At 32.4% G+C, this 21,784-nt stretch overlaps 1 protein-coding gene across 2 annotated transcripts; it reads right to left on the bottom strand.

Annotated features, from left to right (window-relative positions):
• Positions 1-1,598: 1,598 nt before the first annotated feature.
• On the bottom strand, positions 1,599-16,115 carry LOC110696580 (patatin-like protein 2). 2 transcript variants are annotated; one of them, XM_021873912.1, is made up of 8 exons: positions 15,696-16,115; positions 14,894-15,082; positions 14,606-14,787; positions 7,370-7,556; positions 6,045-6,206; positions 5,642-5,944; positions 2,040-2,212; positions 1,599-1,933 (listed from the first exon to the last, which is right to left on the bottom strand). In XM_021873912.1, exons 2-8 carry the CDS (start codon positions 15,023-15,025, stop codon positions 1,810-1,812), a joined length of 1,263 nt encoding a protein of 420 aa, XP_021729604.1. In that variant the 5' UTR covers positions 15,026-15,082; positions 15,696-16,115; the 3' UTR covers positions 1,599-1,809. The 2 variants fall into 2 exon arrangements, with proteins under 2 accessions (XP_021729604.1, XP_021729605.1); XM_021873913.1 differs by having other exon boundaries at positions 14,894-14,963.
• Between the last annotated feature and the right edge of the window lie 5,669 nt (positions 16,116-21,784).

Here is a 21,784-nt window from a genome sequence, read left to right as displayed (position 1 = left end):
TTGGCTACCCAGTTGCCATTAGACGTAATACTGGGATCCTCAGGGGTCCAGGCGCAACGAGGGCGTTGTCGTTCTCAAGTGGGGGTGTATGTGATACCTCTCATGATTGTTTTAAAAGGATTTAATATACTACTCATACCAAAAAGGTGCATCTTGTGGCTGAGAGTAGTCTTGGGATGGGTGACCTCTTGGGAAGTTCTCCTAGGGTGCGCATGAATGTAGACAAAATGCGCCGGAAAGACTTGTGTTGGTCTGTGAGGATAGTTGTTAGCCCTTGATGCGTATTTCGTGACAATAGACCCCTCCCTAATTTGTTTGGGTCGGGGTGTTACATAGTGCCCTATCTAACCTTTCGTATATTACACTATTATTAGTGCATTGTTTCCAAGAAAAAGAATTTTGGGTGCTTGGTATGTTTATAGAAGAGGTACTCCCTCCGTTTTTAAATACTTGCTCCACTTTTCATTTCCGACCGATTTTAAATATTTGTTCCATTTCCTTATTTGGAAATCTTTTACAATATTTAATTCAATCTCTCAACTAGTGGACCCAACATAAATCATATTTTACTAATTACATATTCTCTCTCCTCCAATTTTCTCAACTACTTTTGCTTTTTATACTTTTTTATTTTTCCACCTACCCCACTACCTCCATATTTTATTATTTTATCCAATTTCTCCTAAAACTCCGCGCATGGAGAAATGGAACAAGTATTTAAAAACGCAGGAAGTAGTAGATAAGAATTTTGGTAGTCGTTTTAATTAGTGGGGGTAGAAAAGATCTCCCCCCAATCTTGTCTTCGATCTGGACACAACATCTCATTAAAATCTCCTAATACTAACCATGGATGCTTATATTAGAACTAAACGAGGTAAGGTAATCCCAAAAATTATTTTTATCAATTTCTTGAGCTGGTCCGATCATAGATTCCCGTAACTAAGAAATTGTGATTTAATGGCTTAAAATTGATATTTAAATGTGTACATCTATCTGTTAAGGTAGTCTGATTTATAGAAATTTTTTCATCATTCCAACACACCCAAATGCCCCCTGAATGACCAGTAGGTTCTATTACCATTTTGTGATCAAAATGTAAGGATCTAAGAATTTTCTTACTATTTTTAGCATTAGTCATTGTTTCTAGTATGAAAATAATATCCGGTTTGTGTTTATTCTTTAGGTGTACAAGTTCTGCTAAAGCTTCAGGCTTTTTCCCCCCTCGTATGTTCCGGCTTAGAATTTTCATATGGATGATATAAACGTCATGTAGTGGGCCTTGGCCCCATAGTGTCCATAGCGACTGTCAAGCGCTCGGTTCCATAGGGATTTGGAAGCCCCGTATCTATAATGAGTGTTTTTACAATTACATATCTGATGAGAATATAACCAAATAGAAACAATAAAATAACATATGTAACATGCACGAGATAGCCTTTTAAAGAGTTCGGAGCTGGGACGACGGCTGTAGCAGCAGGCTGGAAGCAAGACACATGCACTTGTAAATGCCCATATAGAAGAACACAACCCAAATTAGTGTACGACACATCAAGTAATAATAGTAAGTTTTAGTCAAAATACCAGGTAAAAAGCCATCATCAAGATAAGAAGAATCAATCATCTGCAATTGGTACAGTAAATAAATACATAGTATTTTATCATCCATAAATTAAACTTTCTACTAAACACAGGATAAGAAAAGTGATAAGCATTCATATTCCTTTTTCCGAGTGTTAATACGACATTGAAGAAACAAGAGGCAGGCAAGTGGTGTCACTGCACCAACAGATCAATCTTTGATAACATTCCCTAGCTAGCTGGTTCATTAGTTCCTGCTTGTTCAGTATGGGTTCGCCTGTAATGAACGCGTCCTTCCCCTTGAGGTGATCTTATGTAACGTAGTCGCCTCTCCTTTGAAAGTATCTCTGCTATCCTACATTGGTTACATAGATCACATGTCAAGTATTTCTCATATAAGCTTAATCCTTTGCACATTTCTTATTTTGCAAAGTATGTGTTAAACGATGTAAATTACTGACCTCTTGAGAATTTCTTCATTTGTGTGTTGACTGGTTGGCTCACATACACCAGTGGCCAAATTCAACTTTGAAATTGGTTTTTTAAGCAATTCTTCACCAATTCTTACTAGATTAACCAAGTTTTCCTCTGTTGAAATATCAACAGATGCTAAATCTCCGGTTAATGTATCATCCTACAATAATGTAAGTAAATTTATAGTATATAAATTTATACAATAATGTTTAACACAAATTCCTTTTTTTTTTTCCCTTGAATTTTTCAAATAACACAATAAATCACAATTTTATTTAAATTATGAGAGGTTTATACATTAAAATCAAAAATCTTTGGAATAAATAGTTCAAAATAATTTATTAGATTCAGAGAAAAACAAATCCTCCGTATGCATAAATCGATATAACTTAGTTATTGTATGCATTTATATATAATGAACATGGACTGCATGTATTTAAAAAACCAAGATAGTTGTATACACTGTCTCCTTTTGCATTAGAAAACGACTTAGCTTCATTAACATGTATGAATTCAAAAATGAAGATGGCATTCTACTCCGTATATTTTACACCAAATGTACCAAGCAGTCGAAACCATTGGCAAATGACAAGTATCAAGTGGTCGTTAGACCAACAACAATTGGAGGCATATGCTCCCTCTGTTTTTTTATTAGTTGCAAAACATCGTCATTTCATGTATATCAATGCATAATTTCAATGAAAAATTGGTATTATTAATCTCAACTTTAGGCCATTTATTTTCATTAATCCCAACTATCTTTGGAGGACATTTTTTTCATCAGGTCCAAATGACCGGTAACCTGAAGAAAAGGTAAAGTGTTTTTTTTTTTTTAATTTTTTATACCTTATCTCGACAACCCAACCAAACTCAAAGCTCTGCCCATGAACGCTAAGCTCCCACCCATCACCTTAAACCCTTGCCCGCAAACCCCCAGCCTCCCACCCCTATTTCTGTCGCCACTGCACCGAACCCCTAGTACGCTGCTTGCTTCCATCGCCAAAATCGACCCCCATCGCCCCTGCTTCCATCGCCACATTCAAAACCCCCACCCTTGCAACCAAATCTAAGACGGGGAAAACCGAAGAAGGGGGAAATCGAAGAAGGGGAAAGCAGGGGAGGTGTTTTACAGGCAGGGGAAGGGAGAGGAAGGTTTTGGGGGCGGGGAAGGAAGCTTCTGGGGTGGGGGAAGGGCGGGGAGGGGTTTCGGTGTGGAGGAAGGGGAGGGGTTCGCTGGTGGTGAGGGTGTCGCCGGCATTGTAGGCTTCCAGGTTGGGTGGTGGTGGTTTATTTTGGTTTTTTTTTTTACTTTTTTTTTAATTTTTCTTTTTTTAAAACCAATATAGTGTTGACATGTGGCAAATGACATGCTATTATAGGTTTGGTAACCGGTAAAGCTTGATAAAAGTCAATACCCCCAAAGTTGGGATTATTAAAAAATAATCGATAGTTGAGATTAATTAAATTAAATGGCCTAAAGTTGGGATTAATAAAACCAAATTTTCCTAATTCCAATCAATAACATAATACTAAAAGCGAATCTGACATGACACTTGTCTGATTAAAAAATTTCCTGCCACTTTTTTTTTTTTTCTCCAAATCTTCATGTATATTAATTGATATATCCTATAAAATCTAACTTTCAATTTGGCAACTATATTCTAAGTATATTCTATATACATTCAATGAAAATATTTTAATATATCTTTCATATATTTTATAATAGGTATTTTCTATAATAAACAACATATACTACATATATAAGGTAATATTATTAGAATAATGTACTACTCACATACTAAATTTGTATACAACACTTGTGTAGGTCAAAGTATGTTATAAAATATTGTGCTGGTCTAAACATGCCAACAAAATAGGGACATATTGAGTATATAAGTACATGCACGTGTTATAGATAACATAAAATTTTATTCTTATATAAATCCTATAATCATGAAATTTGTGTTTTTTAAAAATGTTTAATGATCAATAATACGAGTAACTTTTGATATCAATATAACATAAAATTCAAGTTAGTTGTTTTTGAAACGACATTCAAGTATTTGTTTCAATTAAAAATATTGATTTTTTTTTAAAAAAATTATTGTTAAATTAACATAATACTACCTCCGTTACATATTAATTGCAACTTTTGCCAAAACGAGGTGCTACAATTAGTTGCAACTTTCCATTTTTTTCTTATTTTAGTAAGTTTTTTAAAATAAATGTACAAAAATACTCTTACTAAAAAACTCATAAACACTATTAACTACCTAAATCAGATTTCATTAAACTCCTAATCTAACTTATATGACCTAATTTAACTCATATCTAATTAAAACAATTCAATTCAAAGATTCATTCAATCCCACGAAATTGTCAGAACACCCAACACCCCTTTCTTAACGTCGCCGTCGCCGCTGTATCTAACCACCACCGTCAACGTCGTCACTGCATCTACCACCACCGTCAACGTCTTCCCTGCTCATCACCATATTCAAAGTCGTTGCTTCAGTGTTCCTTTCTCTCTATCTTTTTTTTTTCTTTTTTTTTAATTGTTTAGATTTGATGGTTTGATGGGTGAATGGGCTAGTTTGGGGTGGTTTCGGTGTGGTTTAAGGTGAGTAAGGGTAGTTTTGGGTTGGTTTAGGGTGAGTGTGAGTGGCTTTGGGGCTGAGTGATGGTGGTTGTTTTGGGATGGTTTATGGGGAGTGTTGGTGGTTTTGGGGTGGTTCGGCTGAGAGGGGTTCGGTTTTGATGTGGTTCGAGTTGAGGGGAGGTGGTTTCGGTGTGGTTCGAGATTTCGGGGTTGTTCTGGCTAAGAGGGGGTGGTTTTAGGGTTGTTCGAGGTGCGTGTGGGTGATTTTTAGGTGGTTCGGGTTGAGAGGGGGTGGTTCGGCTGAGAGAGGGTGGTTCGGGCTGAGAGAGAGGGTGGTTTTAGGCTGCTGTTGGGCGACGGTTGCAGGGTGGCTGCTGTTGGTGGTGCCGACGTGGTGGTATTCAATTTTGGGTGGCTGCTGTTGGCAACAGTTGCGGGGTGGCTGTTGTTGGTGGTGCCGACGTGGTGGTATTCAATTTATTAATTATCTTCACTTTCTCTCTCCTACCCTTAATTATCTATCCTTTAATTCATTAATCAGCTATTATGAAATTTTGTCTTAAGATCCGTGTCAAGGTGAAAGTTGCAACTAACTTGAAACGGAGGTAGTAATTCATAATTAGGTTAAGTAAAAACCGTGCGTTATACAAGACTTAGCTTAAACTAGTTACTTTTATTATATTTACAAGTATTTCTAAAATATAAAAGTATAAATTGAGATGAATAGAACAAAATCGAACATAATAAATACCTAGAATTATATTATATTGCTTTTGTGTCAATCTTTTATTTATTTTCTATTACCTACAACCCCACTTTGTGAGACAAATTTTGCATAATAAATCATTTACTTTCTATCTCTCTTTCATTAAAGCAAAAGTAACCACATGCATTATGTCCCCATTTATACTTTTCTTTGATGCTCGTATGCTTTGCTACAGTAAATGAGAAGAACTTAGGAAAATGTAGAGAGTATATAGTATATAATACCTGGATTCTAATGTAATTTTTATCACTATGAAGGGCCTTAAAAACAGTGGAAAGATGAAAATCCACCATATCAGCACTAGCTTGCATGAACACATCGATCAAAGGAGTGGATCCACCACAAGTAAGCCACCCTAAAACACCCCATTTTGCTACGGTTTCTGCATCATACTTCTCTTCGCACTTTGTTGTTCCTGTACCTAAGGACAGTACTAAATATCTATGATAATCTGATGGTTTTACAGGAAAGAAATCCGGGCTTCCGCTATATATCTCATTTGATACTTCATTTATCGCGGCCAATGCCTATAATATAAATTAAGCGCAGTTCCATTGGAAAATGATAAATGTAGCCCTAACGATGTAATAATGGCATAATGCATATAGAAATTATACGATACATTACCGGATTGTTGGCAGCTACACCACCATCGATAAGGTTGAATTCTCGGACTTCTCCATTCGGTCCTTGGGTGTTGAAGTGATGGGGTGGGAGGTAAGTTGGTGCAGCTGAAGTTCCTATGCATATATCTGAGAGTAAGGCATCTAAACTTGGTGTTCTTTTTACCTGATCATTATTCGTAATGTATTAGTTAGTTTTCACACAATTTATATGTGCATACGAATAATAATGTTACACGTTTTCGAAGCTCTTTTCCTCATTTGAATTAAAAAAAAAAAAAAAAAAAAAAAAACCTGCCTTTGTTAAGTTGCAATAAAAAAATTTTTTATATCTTACAAAAATACCCCTTTGTCATATCTAAAAAGTAATGGAGGTAGTAAATAGTTAATAATGTTACATGCATGCGCACCATGTGTATCATATATTCATATAGGTGTATCGTGCCTAGCTAGCCACTCATTTAGACTCAACAAGGTATGTGTCATTCAAAATCCTCATTAGTCATTATTGATTGAGCAAATAATTAGCTAATCACAAACCAAATTAATATGTAAAAATCAAAGAAAATTTTATAATGGTTGATTGAAAATGACTATTATACTGTTTTAATGTTAATGCAGTTCATGATTGACTTTTTTTTTTTCAAGAAATAAAGTGTTTCTTTATTTTTGGTATAAAATAGTATCATCAATATTTTTATTATTTATGCAAGTTTTAGTTCATTTATGTAATTCTTATTTTTATTTTATAATTTCTTGAATATGTTTTTTTTTTTTTTTTTTTTATGTTGGATTAAATTTTTCAAAAATTATATTTGTATTTTAGATATTAAAAGACTAATTCTATTTATATTATAATGTGAAAAAACTGAACCAATCATATTGTTTTTATTATTAAAATACTATGATCGTCATTTTTGAAACGATCACTACAAAAACATCAATCAATCAATTGCGAGTTTGCGACAATTCAATCAAATTAAATTCAATCAATAATACTCAAGGATCATTTGGTTGGGGGTATTCATCAAATGACAATGGTGAGGGGAGAGTGCGGCGGGGTGATGCGGTGGTGGTCGCTCGGTGGTTCGATTTTCAAGGTGGCCGGAGAAAGAAGGAAAGAGAAGTGAATGGGTGGTTGTATGGTGGTTGTGATTCCTTTTCTTATTTAAAACAAAACAACATTGTAAATTAAAGGAAATTACATTCTATTCTTCTTTTTTCAATTTGTTTAAATCATTTGTTTTTCTTTAGATGAACCAAACAACCCCTCATAGTAATTTAAATTAGTAGAGATTAGTTGAAATGATTTACCTAAGAGTTTATTACCTCATAGCTGGAGAAGACAATTGGCTGCATATGCTTAATGTCAAAAGTTGGCACAACAATGTTAGTCAGTGTCTGATGTAGCCTTGTATTTCCCAACTTTTCCTTTGCAATTTCATGTAGATACTTTCCATCATATTTGGGTCCTTTTAACGATCTCATTATATCCTTTGCATGACCAAAAATAGACCTACAAAGCATATGATATTGTTTATCTGCTTTTTAGTTCCCCTATTTTATTTAAAGTCATGAAAATAAGAGTAGAGAACATCTTTATCGATCTATACTAATCTATTAAAAGCCGTTTATAAGAAAGTTTATGTGCCATGTAAATCCTTTCACTTATGCCCTGTCACCTAAGGAGATTCAAACACCCAACCTATTATAAGAAAGATGGTTATTTAACCATCTAAAGGCTAAACCAATTAACAACCATATTATAAATATGAAAATAAATGTATATAATTACAAATCACAAGGGTTAATCAAAAAAAGAAAAAAAAAGGATTTGATTAAAGTAGCAACCTGGTGCAACGTCCGGACCACACACTACTTACCTATTATAAATAGTTTTTGCTAATTTTGAGCGAAAAAAGCTATTATCAAAAGAAAAGATGCATGTTTTTGCCTGTTTTAGTGCAACCTAATTTAATAAGTCTAGTTAATTTTTAAGTTATATATTAAGTAGTATGTTTTTAACTATAATAGTTTAAATTATAAAGTGAGAAAGTAACATCACTACCTTATAAAAAATACAAGATTACTCTTAAAAAGTGTTGCCAATCAATCAATTAACTTATACTAAAAGCAAACCTTAAATGACACTTGTCACAATGTCATTAACAATTTTTCCGCCACTTTCATTATTTTCTTATTTAATTATTATTTCTTTATTATCTAAAAAATATATATAAATATAAGTATAAAAATAAAAAAATAAGTAGTTATTTTACTTATTTTTAGTACATTCTTATATTATATTATATTATATATGTGTGATTCTATTACATAATATTATCAATTATAAGATTCTATTACATAATATGTGTGATTAACTATGGATATAAATCTTATGATGCACGTAATTTTTTTTCTTTTTTGAAGGGATTGACGCGATATTTTGATTAGTGTCTAATGTGTTGCTTATTTCTAAGTGTAATTGATTCTATTGAACAATATTATCAACTATAAGATTCTATTACATATTATGTTAACTATGGATATAAATAATTAAATCCTAAAATTGATGATTTTTTTTTTGTTCTTTGTTTTTTTTGGACAAAGGATTAACACATATTTTTGGTTAATGTTTAATGCGTTGCTTACTTTTAAGTGTAATGGAATTTGTGCATGGAATATATTAGGTAGTTATGCATGGAATATATATTATACCAAAATTTTGTCCATTATCTACTATTATATATTATATATAAAGGATCTTCATATATTCTTATCTTAAGATATAATAACATTATTCTACTTGACTAATATAAAATTGTATCACTCTACATCATATTTTTTTTCTTTGAAAGTTTCTTACCTCCATCCAGATTGACACTTTAGCTTTTATTATATATTTGTTGATTTATTTATAATAATAACACTACAATTCAATAACTATAAATATAAAATAAAAATAAAAAACCTTGATTACTAATTGTCACAAAAAATAAGTCAATTAAATTTGTATAAAATATTTTTCCAGTCAAATTAAGTACGCTATAAAATATTGTGTCGGTCAAAATATACCAACAAAATAGGGATATATGGGGTATAAAAGTACATTGCAAGGGTTATAATTAACATAAAATTTTATTCTTATATAAAACCACATAATCATTAAATTTGAGTTTTTATTTATTTATTTATTTATTTATTTTATTTTTAATGATCAACAGCTTTTGATATCGATCAATATAATATAAAATTCAAGTTATTTTGAAAAGAAATTCAAGTATTTGCTTAATTATTTTTAAATTGACATTGTAATTAATAATTAGGTTTAGTTTTGCTTAATTATTTTTAAATTGACATTGTAATTCATAATTAGGTTTAGTAAAAATCGTGCGTTGCACGGGACTTAAACTAGTTATACCTATCAAAATATGTAATTACATATATACTTTTATTAAAATACACAAGTTTTTGCTTTTTTTTTTTTTTTATGAATAATGTTTGGACAATTATACCCTCTAAAATGTTAATTTACTTATTTGCCTTTATTAATGTTAGTTGCCTTTTTTTTTTAAAAAAAAAAAAAACACTTGAAAATAATGCGTGGACATTTATACCACTAAAAATATTTGTTTACATATTTTCTCTCATCAATGTTGCTAACGACCAAATTTGTGATTTAAAGCGAAACCAAAAGAGCTCCCCGGATATAGCTAGTTATGGTGCGTGCTTAATTAGCTGCCCTAGCTAGTAAAAAATAAAATAAAATTAGAAAGAGTATTACAAATCACTAGCTTATAAAAAGTACAAGATTACTCTTATGAATAGTGTGTTGTCAATTATACCTATCAAAATGTGTATTTAGACATATTTACCCTTATTAATATGCACAAGTTTTTATTTAAATTTTTTATGAATAATATAATGTTTGGACATTTATACCCTCTAAAAATGTTGATTTACTTATTTTCCTTTTTTTAATGTTAGTTGCTTTTTTGTTGTTGTTGTTGTTGTTGTTGTTGTTGTTGTTGTTGTTGTTGTTAAAAAAACTCTTAAAAGTAATGTGTGGACATTTATACCACTAAAATATTTGTTTACATATTTTCTTTCATTAATGTTGCTAACGACCAAATTTGTGATTTAAGGCTAAAACGAAAGAGCTCCCCGGATATGGCTAATTATGGCGCGCGCATCGTGTGCGTTAACTGCCATAGTAAAAATAATAATTAGATAAGAGTATTACAAATTTGTGGAATTAAAACATAATTAATAGTTTTTTAAAATAAGTACTTGCATCACCAAAATTATATACGTTCTTGTGGAAATAAAACATAATTAATACTTCCTCCGTTCTTTTAATATTGCAACAAGGATGAAATTACGCATCCTAAAGCACATTTTATATGTTAAATATCTATAAATACACAAGAGTAAAAATTATAAAAAGTTGATATTGTGAAAGTATTTTATGAGACGAATCTAACAAGATTTCACATGACTACATTTTTAGCCAAACAAGACTGGTGAATAGTGTAAAAGTCCAATTATTGCTATAATATTGAAACGGAGGAAGTAGTTTTTTTCAAGAAAGAAGAACATATTGTTAGAGAATGATATGCATTGCCGCTACAATTGCTCAACAAACTTCAATAGCTTCCTTATATCTAGTGCTAGCTTAGTCAATGTAATTATCTTGTTATTTAATTATAGGAATTATTATCTTTTCTAATTATCTTTTATACTCTTGTATTTCTACATATACCATTGTATATCCTTTGTAATCAATCAATAAAATACAATACAATCTTTCCATCTTTATACATACAATAAATAGTTTAACGCATTTTTTGTGCGGCTAGCCACACTATGTGACCGCTCGTAAAAAAAAAAAAGTAATCCCCTATAACACTAATAGAGTAACCCCCTACAACATTGACAATACCTAATTGATGGTTTATACACCTGAGTGTACCATGTATATGGTACACCCGGGTCAAAGTGGAAATAACATAACTTATAATTGTAAAGAACATCACAAATTCATAAAAGAACGCAAATTTTAAATATAAACATAATTTTTTAGTAACAACTAGATTAGTACTCATGCGATGCACGATTTAGAATTAAAAAAAATTCAATAAAGAATATAAATTAATCTATTCACAAAAGGAGGGTTTTTAGAAAGAGAAATATCACTAATAAGTTTTTGGTTAATTGATGTTTTCATTTATATTTATTTATTAAGAATTATTTTCCCAATATTGAATTTGGAAGGAAAAATATGTGGGAAAAATGATGTCATAAGCAATTTTGGAGGGAAATTTTTTCATGAGAAATTGACATGTGTACCGTGGTGATGTAAGTGGTTTTTATTTTAGTTATAGTTATAGATTTTCCAAAAAGGTAAAAGATAATTACTAATTGATTATTATCATGTATAGAATGTCAAATCATTTCAAAAATATTCAGTTTTCTAGAATTTCTCTATCTAAAATTATTTTCTACAAAAAATACTTCAAGGTTTTATGTTCAAATTTAAAAATTTGAAACTTTACTTTCAAAATTTCAGGTTTTCAAATGAACATATATAGAATAACATAAGTAAAAAGAACATACTTCTATTTCTATTATTAAATTCAAAAAAAACATTTTTAATCTACATACCTTAATGAACATAATTTGTAATGTAAAGAGCATATAGTTTAAACTCAAAGAACATATTGATCAGACTCAAAGAACATATTTTATTCCAGTTAAAAAAATAAATATAGAACAAAGAAATGGTAAAAGGACGTTTGTCATAATTTAAAGAACATCTTCTTTAACCTCATAAAATAACATAAAAAAAGGAAAAAAAAGAGATAAAAAAAATTAAATAATACTTTTTCACTCAACAACAACTTCGTCAATTACATATTTCTATAAAAGGATTCATCAAAACAACTACTTGTATATAATAACATTGAATCACTTCGAAATTTAAATTTTTCCATTGTTTCTCTCTCTATATAAAACCAATTTATCTCTCTGCATAAAGAACATCGAAATAAGTTAACCAACAATATTCTATTTATATGGAATGTAAATAATAAATCAATTCCTTAAATTAAGGAATATAAATAACATATCAATCATATATCAAGGAAGAAACGTTTTGAACTTATTTTACTCGCTCGTGTACTTTTCCTTAATATATAATGTTATTTTTGTGTTTTTTACAAGCCTAGTATTTTGACGGGTGTACATTGTGTATGATGAAATTTTTAGACAGTATCTCATGGTGGTTGGCCACACGGTATGGCCAACCACATATAAAAGTTAGTGTTAATAGCTAGCTTAGATGGTACGACATCAAATATTAAAAGCATGTTTATGGTACTTGATAAGTGTCATTCATGACACATTTTAGGGCGTTTTTCTCCCTTAGTTTTAGGTTTATTTCGGTGTTTCTTTGTTATTTCTAGTACGTTTAGTCTTGTTTTAGTTATCTTTGTCTTAGTTTATGGTTTTGGGCCTTAGTTGTGAATAATATGCTTTTTGCTCGGTTTCTAGCTTGATTTGCGTGTTTTCCTATGTGTTCTTTCACTCTTTTTTCTCTTAGTCTATTTGTGTAGGTGCTTGGTGCTTTCTTCGATGCTTATGATCCGAGAGAAGGCAAGAAATTTCAATAGAAGAATCTTGAAGCTAAGAAAGAAGCTAAGAAGTTGAGCAATTATAGCACTTAAGGCTAGAACCCTCCGAGCACACCGAGCATCACCTCAAGCAGCTGAAGCGAGCAGCATCGCAACAGCAAAGAGCAGCACAACTAGCAGCTCGGCAGCCCAGGTCACCGCGGGCGCGGCTGCAGCCACCGCGGGCGCGACTTCTTCTGACGCGGGCGCGACTGCAGCCACCGCGGGCGCGACTTCTTCTGACGCGGGCGCGACTCCGGCCACCACGGGTGCGGGTTTCTGGGTGTTTTTCGATCTTACTTTTTGGATTTCCATCTTTCACTTCTTGTAATATAAATAGAACGATTTCTTAGATTTCAAAAAAGCAAGTTTTTACATTATCTCTCTCCTCTAATTAGGATTGGGCTTAGATTAGGAGTTTCTCTCTCTAGTTTAGGAGAAGGTTTAGAGGTAGAAAGCTTGGGATTTCAATGGAGATTTGAGAGCTTGAATAAGAAATTTTGTGGTTTCTCTTCTCATCTATTCAATGAGCTTTTCTAACTTTCTGTCATCTTTATTGCTTTGTTTAATTCTTGTTTTTGGTTAATTCTTTATTGATTAGAGTAGATTTTTTTTCCAGATGCTTTATATATCCATTTGTTACTATGAATGCACAAGCCTAACAATTAATATATCTAATTATCAATAAGTAAACATTCTTGTTTGATTCTAGTTTTACCTTGTTTTCCATGTTTATCTTCATTATGTTTGCTTAGTTTTTGTTATAGGGAAATGGATGAAGGTTATGTTGATGAATTGAGTGATTGATTGTTATTAGTGTGCGATTGATTCTTGATTATTGTGTATGGATGATGCTTACATTGATTAGAATCTTTTTAGCTAATTGATTCTAGGTTTTTAATTGTGCTTTCAATCAGTTGTGCGGAAGTGAGTTGATTGAGAGTCTAAATTCTTCCATGCCTATGCTAGGCTAGTTGCACGGGAGTGAATTAGCTTAGTAGGATAATTGACATGCTTAATTGCGCAGGAGTGAGTTGAGTGTGTTGATCGTGTCTAAATTAGATCATGATCATCTAATTGCATTTTGTTATTGAATTCATTAATGTAATTGGATTCCCCTTTCTCTAATATCTTGTTAATTGCTTTAAGTAGTGTTTTATTAATATTGTTTCTCTCTCTATCTCACAACCTTCCTACTAGTTTAATTAGATCAAATTAATACACTTAGTTCTTGTGGTTTGACCCTAGCTTGCCACTATCTAGTGTAAACTTAATAGAGTAAGATTAGGATTATAAATTGTTGATTTGATTTAGCTAGATAGTAGACACGACCTATTATCCGGCGATCAGTATACCCTCCGTATTTTATTGGTTGCTCCATTTCTTTTGGGCACATATTCCGATACAAATCTTTGATCAATAATATCTTTAATTAGTTATCAATAAGTAAGACAATAATCTACTCATTAATATGATTGCAACAAGTACCCACAAAACTATATTTTTCTTATATGTATAAATCAAAAATGTTAGTCAAACCCCTCTTCACTCTATATATTAGATTATTACCGTTACCAAGGGATTGTTAGAAGAAAGCTACCCAAATCTTCTAACTCAAACACTAGTAGTCTAGTACCCTACCATTACCTAGGGGTAATCAAACCTAAAATAACAGTTATCCTTACCCTCAACCAAAAAAGAAATTGACTTAGGTTTAAGTGATTTATAGTGATTTATTTCTATGTTTCCTTTTTATTCTGTTTTCTCCAAACACCTCCTTAGTTTTTATTGGTCCTATATTGAAGCCATATATATTATCAACATTTTAAATTAATATTTTAATCAATGTTAAAAAAATAAAAATAAAAAAATAAAAAAATAAATAGAAGCATACTTCTCTTGAGGGAAAATCCCGGGACAATGGTCTAAATAGAATTGGTTGATATCTTTGGCAGCAAACAAAGGGCGATTATTTTCATTTGGTGCTGCAAGCATTGCTGTCACTAGACCACCTGTGCTGGTTCCTGCCATCGCGTCGAAGTAATCTGCTAGTCTTGCTTCCTCTCCATCTAATTTCTGCATCATTTCAATTTTAAGTTGGTCAGAGAAAATAATAACCTAGCTTGATTGAATTGAAGTAAGAATTGGTACGATATATAGTAGTATTGCAAACTAACTTTACCTGAAGCTCATCTTCTAAGAAGGCTAGAATGGTTCCCGGAATCAGCCCTCGGACTCCGCCTCCGTCGATGCTAAGAATAGTTATTAAGTTACCGTAAGTTGGTGCTTGTAGAAGCGAACTAGCTCTTTCCATGGCCAGCTACTTATCAACACTATGCACGTGCTTAAACAACAGCGTCTTTTGCTTAGTCTATGTTAGATGGATTGGAGGAAGAATTAGTGAATTATTTATGTGAATATTATTAACGAAGGTGTACTTACTAGTTTGTAACAAGTACTCCATATTTTATAGACTAATTAATTAAATTCAACTGTACTAATTAATTAGACAGTGGTTCGAAGTTTTTACGCGATTCCACATATAATTAATTAAAAACTTCGAACCAGTGTCTAATTAATTCAACTGTAATAATTAATTTTATTAACTAATTAATTAACAAGTACTCCATATTTTCGCACATTAGAGTAGGAAACACCCAAAAAATTCGATATGTCTAATTATAAATTAATTAGACAGTGGTTCGAAGTTTTTAGGCGATTCCACATGAAACGCCTAGAAATTACGAACCTCCATTAAAGATACGAAGTTTCTGGGCGTTTCCACCCAGAGATTTCAGAAAAATTGGGCGTTCCTACCAAAATCCACTAAATAAACCCAGAAAATTCATCATTTTGTAACAAATTCCAGCAAACGAATAACCAGAAAAAGAATTCATTTTAAGAAAAAAATTAAAAAGAGGAATCGTAGAACTTCAAGATTCCATAAATTAAAAATGGTTGAATATTGGAGAGAATTGACAGACCTAGAATTGATCTGAACAATAGGATAAGGATGATGGTGGTGGTGGTGGCGGCGGTGCCCCAAATTATCAGCTAATGCCAAAATTAAAAGCAGAATTGATACATATAGATTGTCCTATTACCAAATTACCAATAACTAAATGTCTTAACTACTATTATCAAAGGTTGATGGTGGTGATGGGTAGATCGGGATGTTTTCGTAGTGTGGGTGGTGGTGATTTGTAAGTAAAGGGAGGTGGTGGTGGTGGTGTTGGTGAAAGTTTTTGGAGTGGAGTGAAATTGGTGTTGGTGAAAGTGATTGGAGATGGTAGCAACTAAAAACAATTTTGCTAATACATAAGGGTAAATTTGTAAATTTAATTTTATTTTGTGGGTGTTACTCGGAAATTTGAGTACCGTGTTTAACAACCCAATATTTATAAATTGGTTACATTGTTGTTAGTTATTTTGTCAGACCAATAAATGGAGATATAATGATTAGATCTCAGTCATTGGTTGACGAAATGCAAATTGTTGTCAATTGGATAGATATATTTCCATATAGGTAAGAAAATAGATAAATCTATCATCTTAATATCTTACCCTTTTCTATACTCCAGATAGCAAGACCGCTATCTTGAATGTGAATTCTTTGCAAAATGCAGTTAGCCTAGGTGTGACTTGTGACTTTGTAAGTGAAATTTTTTTACTCTATATTACTTAGACTCGAGTATTTGATTTAGTTCAAGATGTGTATTAGTAGACTTATATGTTGTAATCCTCATATTAAAAAAATTTAATTTAGGGCGTGTTTGGCGTTAACTTTAGAGTAGCTTTTAAGTAGCTTTTAGTGGTTTGACCACTACTTAACAAAAAAAAAAAGAGTGTTTTTGACAATGTAGTGGTTGGAGTAGTTTTTAGTGGTGGAGGTGGCTTTTTTCAAAAGTTAAATATTAGCTTTTGAAGTTAGAGATAGCTGTTGAAAATTTAATCTATAATTTTTTTAAAAAAATATATATTGATTTTTACATGTAATAGCTACTCAACCGCTATTTTACCAAACACTCATACCTAAATTATCTATTTTCGCAGCTAACAGCTTGTTGACAGCTAACAGTTTCCTTCACAGCTAACAGCTACCTTCATAGCTATATTTTGCCGAACACGCCCTTAATTGATAAATTAATTAGTAGAGGTGACAAATGGATCATCTCATACTCGTATTTGTTTTCTATTCAAACATATCCGATAGTAAAGCAGAGTTTACCCGATTTCCAACACACTTGAATTTGTGTATTAGGAGTTTAAGACCTTAGTTGTTGCTATATTTTAAAGTGATAACTTCTAAAATATATGGCTAGTACAGTACTGGGTGTCACCTCCACATCATAAATTCATAACTAATGCATTGTTGACCATGGTGGCTTAATGGATTGTCGAAGTATTTCCTTAAATAAGTTTTCGTTACGTGCAACACTTTTCATTTCATTTTTGTCAACAAATTCTTTAAATCACTACTATTCTAATTATTCATAAGTACTCTATCTAATCATTTTTATTTTTCTATCTGTTATTCATTTAGTCAAATACATACCAATAACAATATTGACTATATTTTGTAGTTTAGATATAAGACAATTTAAATTATAACGTGCCATATTAAATTCGTTTTTATACGTATTTTAGTTTCATAATATCAACTTTATTTTAAAATTTTCTTAATAAACTAGTTATCCTATCGCGCGCTCACGTTGCGAGCGATACTATGTTAATAGTATTTGTTGGGATTGTATTGTCGATATTTACTTGTGGTGTTGTGGTACATGTAGAGGCCGAAAGTTTAGTCAATATGATTTAATTATTAATGGTTCAATTTGGTTAATTTAGAAGCCGAAGTTTAAAAAGTTGTTTGCGAGGGTTTATTTAAGGCTGTATTATATACGTTGAATTTAATCAAATGCAATTTCGGTATATTTATGTTGTTGGCAATACTTATTCTATGATTATATAGTTATTATATTATAGATGTGGTTTTTTTTAAAAAAATATCATAGATGTAGTTGTTTAAAGCAAAAAAAGGCAAGTAAAATCTTACAAAATCTTATAATTTAATTAATTATTTTAATTAAAAGTAACAAATAATTAATAGCCGAGTTTAGTTTAAATAATAAGCTATTACCTAACCAGTGGGATGCAAAATAGATACAAATATAATTAACTAGAAATCTTATGTGGCATATGCAGCTAATCTGGTAAATAATATGAAAATTTAATTAAGTTTATTAATAGAGATTAATTTAAATTCAAAGTAAATTAATATGAAAATCCTAGCAAAATAGTTTATACATATATTGGCAGTGAATGATTGCCCTCAACTCTAAACACCACCAAGAATGTTCCACATAATCCTGTAGGTACAACGTGGATGCAAAGATGAACATGTTGTAATATAATGGTGTCTAGAACATATAGTCAACGGAAAAATGAACAAGAGAAGAGAAATAAAACTCAAAAGAATTTTGGTGCAACATGATAATAATCACTAACATGAAAACGAAATCCAGCGCAACTAAAGTGCACAAGTGTATTCGCCGGTACATTCTCTAATGTAGACACCTAATTGTGTCTTCCCAAAAACCAAACTCAGTGATGAGTATCTTTCACGTTTTGATTGACGAGTTCGGTAAAGAGTTGAACAGTATCGCAAAGTTTCCTTAAGCCTTGACCATATTTCCAACCCTACCTAAAATGTTTTAATTCAAATCGTTCATTTTGTGTCCTTAAACCCTAAATCATTCATTTCGCGCCCAAAATATAAAAATTATCCAAACCTGATTATTTTGGTCCATGTTACTAGTCCAATTATTGTTTAGTTGGATGTGGTTGAAAAAAGCTTTCCAATGATATATTATAAGTCCAAATCCGACTTAAATCAAATAAGTTATGGCCAAAATACTAAACCGAGCCTAGGTCCATCATTAGTACAACCCAATGATTATATGGAGTCCAAATATTTTATTTAGGCCCTATTTGATCATACTCCTAATCCTAAATCAATTAGGATTCTTTTAGAAATTTCTAGAAGGTTCTAATTTATCTTTTAAAGACCAAAGAGTTTGAAATCGAATAAAACTTCTCTTTTTGATAATCCTTGTTCTATTTGAATTCAAATACATTCAGATATATTTTGCATAGAAAACCCATCAGAAATCAACTCCGTACAAAATTAGATTATCTTACGAACCATCGTGCGATCAGGACCATCGCACTGCGACACAGCACGACAATGTCCAACGTGGCGCGACAATCTTGTCGCGTCGCGTCAAAAGCAGTTTTATTTCAGTCCAAATTCTGATTTTTTTTTTCTGATCGTTTCAACTCTCCTTTTTCCTATAAATGGAGGTCGTTTTTCCCATTTTCAAATCAGCTAGAATCATCATTAACAACCATCAAGAATCTTTATCAACAACCATCATCAAACATCCATGTTCTTAGCCTAAGCCTAAACACATATTTGATTCATCCAAATCATTCACCATACCTCCTTTGCGTGATTCAAATACTCTAAACCATACTCGACGTTGCCTTTGACCTCGATGTGAAAAGTTGATAGCTTTGAGGGTTTGGTCCCAAATATATATTTCTATTCCTAATTAATTTAGTTTATTATTTACTTTATTGATTTCTCTTTCTTGAAGTTTACTAACGTGTGTATTAATTTTATAGCAAGAAGGCCGAGGCTTCAAAGTAAGTAATTAATCATTCTTTTGATTTTGAATATAAATCATGTTTAGGATAACATGTTGATTTTGATTTCTAGCATCATGTTTAGGATAATGTGTTGATTTTGTTATTAGTGACATGCTAGGATTTGTTATTAATCCGTTTAGTATCATGCCTAGGATTTTACTACTAGCGATATTTTTATGATGATGATTGTTATGTTAATCATATGTTGCTTGATTATCGATGATTTATTGTTATTGCTTGATCACACCCCTTTTTGCAGGTTTAAAGAGAATTTGTACTTGAAATCACACCTAATAAGATAATTAATAATTGGATTTAGGTTTAAAATGATTTTAATTCAAGTGATCACCAATATTAGATTTGATTTGTGCATTAATAATCGACCAACATTGATTAAACAGGTTTAGGATTATTTTGATGTATGTATGTTGATCGAAAAGCGCACATGAATATCAATAAGAATCAAGTAGAGGCCTATTTTAGGGCGGGTTTGGCTTCTCTTCGGTCAAATTTGTACCATCATCCCCGAACATCCAGTCATGGTTCCGGACCACTATGAAGTTAGCAATCTCGGTGATTGTGAATGGGGTGTAACCGTTACAATCTTGAACGGTTTACAAGTTCCTAAAACTTGTTGGTGACTCTTTTTCTCTAGATTCTTTTCCTTGGAGCGCCGGCATGCCTAAAAACATGACCCACAGTAGGGCGAGATGAAAAATTCCCTACACCTAAGGTGACACGCACCACTCTCACACAAAGGCACTTTTGAATGGGAGGTTGGAGACTAGTAAACTTATGCCCAAAGAGAGAATTATGTTTAGTTTAGTGTTTTTTTTTTTTCGCCCTTTTCCGATTTTTGCAACAATATATAATGTGTATGGGTAAATCAAGAGTTGATAAAGCCAAAAAGACAAGCCTTAATCAGAGATTAAGGTGTTTAACAATCCCTTAAACATCCCAGTAATTGGGAGTTAAGAGGAAGTTACAAAGGAGATTAGGAAGGAAAAAGATTGGAGCTTCTAACGGTCACCTGGCACGTTCACGCACCCGACTGGGCGGAGCTCACCTTAACAGGTGATGGATCAACGTTAGAAACGATCACTCTTGCGCTCGGTCAAGCGGACCTCGCCTGACCGGGTGAACTTCAACCTCAAAATTTGCGTGCTCTCGCGTCTTGTCGGGCGGACCTCACCCTGTCGAGCGCCCAACTAGGCAGATGCATCAAGGTCAACATTTTTCTACCTTTATTCTAACAATCCCCACTAAAGGAAGAAATGAAAATCCAACAAAAGAATTAAGAAACAACATATGGGCATAAGAGGAGATGTAATACGTAACACTTAGATATTACAGTAGTAGCTTTGTGAAATGAGGCAATGAGCTACAAGCATAAGGGTGGACAAACCTTGAAATCCTTACACCCTTGATCAAAGAGTGGACTAACCTTGAAACTCTAAGATTTAAATCAAGACTTCCACAACACACACATAGCTCCATACTTTACATGATCGCTGCGAAAAGATGTACTTTTTATAGCCAAGTACATCACCTTAGGTCTAGTGAAGGCTCTAGAAAGCCTACCAAAGTTTTCATAGAAGATAGCTAATCTTCACAACCACATAGGTGAGTCCAAAAAATGCGTCTTAATAGCATAAGGACTCATTAAGAGGTAAAATCTCAACCTCACAAAAATACAACGGTGGGTACCACTCATCCATTAAGAGTTAAACAACTCAACCTCATACATGCATTACAAACTCAATCACCATAGGAGCTAGGACAAGTGTAATGTATCACATGGCCTTGAGTCCAATTCCCCTTGATAATTCTTCAACTTGTTTTCTTGCTAACCCTTTCGTCAAAGGATTTGCCAAGTTCATTTCGCACCTCACAAAGTCCAATGCAATCACTCCATTCTTGAGCAATTGTCTCATAACTTTTTGTCTCATACGAATATGTCTCTTCTTGCCATTGTAGTTGCTATTGTTAGCTACTCCGATTGCTGCTTGAGAATCACAATATAAAGACACCAGAGATGAAGTCTTTCCCTACACACTGGTACGTCGGCTAGGAGATTCGTAAGCCATCCCGCTTCATGACTTGGCAACTCAAGAGCAATCAATCTATATTCCATGGTAGAGCAAGCTAGACAAGGTTGTTTTGAGGATCGGACTTTAATTTCATGAAATAGCAACACCACCTAAAACAAAAACATACCCACTAGTAGAAGAAACTTCATCATTATCCGTTCTTGGTTTTCCTTAAACGAATTCCAAGAATAACATCGGCATCTCCAAAGTCCTTCATCTCAAACTTAGTATAAAGTAAATCCTTAGCATCATTCACAACATCAAGATTTTTA

Source organism: Chenopodium quinoa, unplaced genomic scaffold, assembly GCF_001683475.1.
Source record: "Chenopodium quinoa cultivar QQ74 unplaced genomic scaffold, ASM168347v1, whole genome shotgun sequence".
Classification (NCBI taxonomy): domain Eukaryota; kingdom Viridiplantae; phylum Streptophyta; class Magnoliopsida; order Caryophyllales; family Amaranthaceae; genus Chenopodium; species Chenopodium quinoa.
Note: the sequence above shows the minus strand (reverse complement) of the source record. Positions and strands in the feature narration are given on the sequence as shown.

Excerpts from the sequence above, each read along its gene's own strand:
- LOC110696580 (XM_021873912.1), bottom strand. The coding sequence starts at position 15,025 with ATGGAAAGAGCTAGTTCGCTTCTACAAGCACCAACTTACGGTAACTTA. Across the intron at positions 7,557-14,605 it reads GGGATTTTCCCTCAAGAGAA|GTCTATTTTTGGTCATGCAA; the intron begins GTATGCTTCTAT and ends TATGCTTTGTAG. Across the intron at positions 2,213-5,641 it reads AAAATTACATTAGAATCCAG|GATGATACATTAACCGGAGA; the intron begins GTATTATATACT and ends ACATTATTGTAG.